At 44.7% G+C, this 4,318-nt stretch overlaps 1 protein-coding gene across 1 annotated transcript in view; it reads right to left on the bottom strand.

Moving 5' to 3' along the window:
• Positions 1-4,318, bottom strand: part of LOC119416416 (protein MON2 homolog) — a gene marked incomplete at its 3' end in the record, with an annotated part of 38,536 nt that overhangs the window by 2,997 nt on the left and 31,221 nt on the right. The window contains 4 exon segments of the mRNA XM_037683656.1: positions 2,545-2,739; positions 2,834-2,959; positions 3,268-3,365; positions 3,581-3,710. Coding sequence (XP_037539584.1) covers positions 2,545-2,739; positions 2,834-2,959; positions 3,268-3,365; positions 3,581-3,710 — 549 coding nt within the window.

The raw sequence follows: 4,318 nt of genomic DNA, 5'->3' as shown, positions 1-4,318 counted from the left end.
ACATTGATGCTCGAGCACAGGATGCTCTCCACTGCACACCTGTAGAAGGAGGTGAGGACTGAGCTTCCCAGACCAGCTCGCCTCAGCCGTCTGAGGAAGTAGAGTCTCTGATGAACTTTCTTGATCAGGCTTGTGGTGTTGTTGCTCCAGCTGAGGTTGTCATTCATGTGTACACCCAAGTACTTGTAGCTGGAGACCACTTCCACCGCAGATCCTCTTATGTTCAGGGGGGTGTAGATGTTTTTGTTCCTTCTGAAGTCCACAATCATCTCCTTTGTCTTCTTCACATTGATGTGAAGGTTATTCTCTTTGCACCAGCTCTCCAGGTGTTCCACCTCTTGCCTGTAGCTGGACTCATCATTGTTTGTGATGCATCCCACCACCGCTGTATCATCTGCAAACTTTACAATGTGACAGCCTGGATGGGTAGCTGCACAATCATACGTGAGCAGAGTAAACAGGAGGGGGCTCAACACACATCCCTGAGGAGAGCCAGTGCTGAGTGTTATGGTGGAGGAGGAGAAGTTGTGGATCCTCACTAACTGTGGTCTGTTTGTTAAGAAGTCTAGTACCCAGGTGCAAATGGAGAGGCTTAGTCCTAGTGTGGATAGTTTGTCCATCAGGGTTTGGGGGATCATGGTGTTGAAGGCGGATGTGAAGTCCAAAAAGAGCATACGGACGTAAGAGTTTTTCTGCTCCAGGTGGTTGAGAGCAGTGTGGACCACAGAGGAGATGGCATCCTCTGTTGATCGGTTCTCACGGTATGCATACTGATGAGGGTCCTCTAAATAATATCTAAACTACAGCCCCAAATCTCTAATGAGTTGAAAAGGATGTTCTGTGAATGCATTCTCATCTACCTGCCGGCTGTGCTCGAGTCCCTGACCACTGAGATCCTGGAACTAGCAGGAAACACGGCTCATGACAGCGGAAGGACAGGATCGTCCCTCGGCACGTACAGTTGGCTGTCTGCAGCGACAAGGAGCTTGGCAGACTGCTGGGAGGAGTGGTTATCGCTCTGGGAGGAGTTCTACCCAGCATTCTGGCGGTCCTACAGCCCGGAGGAACTGAGAGGCCAGCCGAATCTGGGTGGACGGCATCTGCAGCCAGTTTCTTAGGATCCACTGTGGGATGGACCTTTACAAGAGATTCTTCCTGCCTGCAGCCATCAGCATCTATAACATCTCTTAATGAAATGAGGATAACGAGTTACAACAACAAAATAATTTCTCTTTGGGATTAATAGTATTTTTGAATTGAACTGAATTCAATTTTGACCTAAACTGTCATATTCAATTCAATTCAATTCAAAATACTTTTGTTAATTCCAAAGGGAAATTAAACGTAATTCATCATCCTGGTTTCATTTAAGAGTTGTTATAGATGCTGATTGCTGTGGGCTGGAAGGATCTCCTGCAGCAGTATGGCTGGCCCACAGTGAATCTGAAGAATCTGGCTGCAGATGCCAATCCGTCCATCCGGACACAGCGAACCTCTCGGTCCTCCTGGGCAGCAGGACCACCTGAATGTTGGGCAGAACTCCTCCCTGAGTGATGGCCACTCCTCTCAGCAGCTTGTTGAGCCCCTAATCATTGCAGACAGCCAGCTGCAGGTGTCGGGATGATCCTGGTGTTCTTGTTGTGATGAGCCACATTTCCTGCCAGCTCCAGGATCTCAGCAGTCAGCCACTCAAGCACCCCTGCCAGGTAGACGGAGATGCATCCATGGCACCTCCTTTACAACTCATTTGGGATTTGGGGCTGTATTTGAGGTAATATTTGAGCTTTGAGATGTTAATCAGCTACTCCCAGTTGTAAAAACCACCTGGTTGTCATGGTTACACTTGTAACAAATGTACAAAAGTAAAAAGGTTTCAGTAAAAATCCTTCGAGCTGCACAGCATCCAATACCAGAAGAAGCACTCATCCAAAAAAAAAGAAAAAAGAAGCCATTTATACCCAGAAAAAGACTAAATACAATTTTCAAAAGCAATATCCCAGAATGAAAGTAACAGTTACTCCAACATGCAGCCACCATGAGCGGCGCAATTCTGGAACACATATGTGCCAAGTAAAGATATTCTAAGATGAGGTGTGTTGTATTTGTTGAACATGTGCACAGTGAGGATTGATGACAGATTGATGTCTGCTTTTTTAATGCCATGCGATATACCCATAATACCTTTGCAATCAACCCGTAGATCGTTATCAACGTATTGGACACCCCTACGTTAGAGGACCATCTGGTCTGTGAAACCATTTTAGACTAATATTTACTGAGCAGGAATATAGCAACATGTCGGTCATTTAGGGAACTTCAAAAACGGTCAATATTTTTTCACTTTTGAAAAGTGTACACCAGTTGCTGACAACCACCATGTCCAGTTTGCACACTTGTAAAAATGGCCAAAACACTGACTCACCCCCAAAATCACTTGGTGCAAAACAGACACACATTTAAACAGACTATATAAATGAAGAGCATCAGCTTCATTAGACATAACTAATAGATCATGCAGCAGTTTTGATGAGATTGCCACGTTACCAATAAACTGTAGAAGTGCTTGATGAGGACTGAAACCACTCGCAGTAACCTCATGCAAATGGGAAAGTAGGGTTTCTCAACAGGTGCTGGTGCAGCTGCACTGCCGGTGCCCTGGCGGAACTTGATATTGGGTGAGAAGAGCTTGATGACGAGGGGGCACACTCTTTCTTTCAGCAAGAAGCTGAACTCCTGGTGCTGAGTGAGAAACATATGAAGACATTGAACCAGAACAAACATAGTAACACACACATCCTTATCATTAATCCTAACAATGTAATAGTGTGTGTACCTGCAGAAATACACCAGGGAAATCATTGAGAACAGACTCGAGCAGCTCCAGGCCAAAGGTCCGAGTCATCTCTGTCATCCCCACCAGCCAGTAGGGGGCATCAGCATTCACTAACTGGCACAAGTCCTGCAAAGGTCAACAACATTCAGGCCAAAAGAAGTGCTGTACTGTATTTAACAGTTGCAAAAACAGTGCAGTGACTGAGCTCTGCAGAGAGGACAAAGATCCACACACAAAAGAATTCTGTTGGTGGACAACAAATGGGGACTTAAAGACAAGGGACCATTGAACATTCAAAACTTTAAAATCTAATAGTGAAATCCTTCTTCTATCTTTAAATCTTGGAAAAGCATCTTAGTGCAAAGATGTAAGTGAGCCAGTATGAAAGAGGGGATGTAGCTGTATAGAGGATTACTGACACCTGGTGGATATACCTGAAACAGCATGTATGCATCCTTGGCGCTGGGTCTCAGAGTACTAACAGACCGTCTGTTGGTGTTTCCTTGGACAGGAGGAGGTTGCTCCATGATGCCTTGAGGTCAAACACAATGTGCATTAATTGTGTTGAACAGACACAGCAGCAAAGAACAAGAAATTATGTTGGGATTTTTAAAAGCAAGAATTGTACTTCGTCCTGTTAAGAATTTAACTTTAGATAAACTGTCTAAATTTAGTATATTCTAATAAAGTCTGTGTTTTCTTTGTCTAACCTACTTCTTTACTATAAACATCACTATGCAGTCTAACCTTTAAATCGCTCATCTTCTGCCACCATCCTCTCAAACACAACGGTGACAACTTGTCTGACAGTGGCAGCTGCTGTGTTGTTGGTGATGTTGTCCTTGGTGAAGTGGAGACGAAAACACAACACAATGGCCTGTGCAACAACAAAACTGAAAAGTTTATGTGACCTCCGTGAGTCTCTTTAAATTTGAAGTTACTAAATGTTTAAGTGAAAATTACCACAAAGTTAAGAACACAACTCTAAAACGCTGGCTAGAATCAAGATGAATACAGTAGGGATGCACGATATTATCAGCATGGTGTCGGTCGAAATAAGCGTTCAAGTTCAATATCAGACATCGGCCATTCCATTAAAATAACTCACTGATATAAAAGGCGCCATTTTTGCATGCAGCGGCAAAACAACATGATGACGTTGCTGCGCAACGAGATGACGCTGCCGCGCAACGAGTTGACGTTGCAGCACAACGTGATGACGCTGCAGCTTAATGAGACGACAATGCAGCTCAATGAGATGACGTTGCAGCACAACGAGATGACGTTGCAGCTCAGCGAGATGACGTTGCAGCACAACGTGATGACGCTGCAGCTTAATGAGACGACGTTGCAGCTCAATGAGATGACATTGCAGCTCAACGAGATGACGTTGCAGCTTAATGAGATGACGTTGCAGCTCAACGAGATGACGTTGCAGCTTAATGAGATGACGTTGCAGCTTAATGAGATGACGTTGCAGCTCAA

This window comes from Nematolebias whitei, chromosome 10, assembly GCF_014905685.2.
Source record: "Nematolebias whitei isolate Nwh7 chromosome 10, NemWhi1, whole genome shotgun sequence".
Lineage (NCBI taxonomy): Eukaryota > Metazoa > Chordata > Actinopteri > Cyprinodontiformes > Rivulidae > Nematolebias > Nematolebias whitei.
This window is presented reverse-complemented; position numbering and strand designations above follow the sequence as displayed.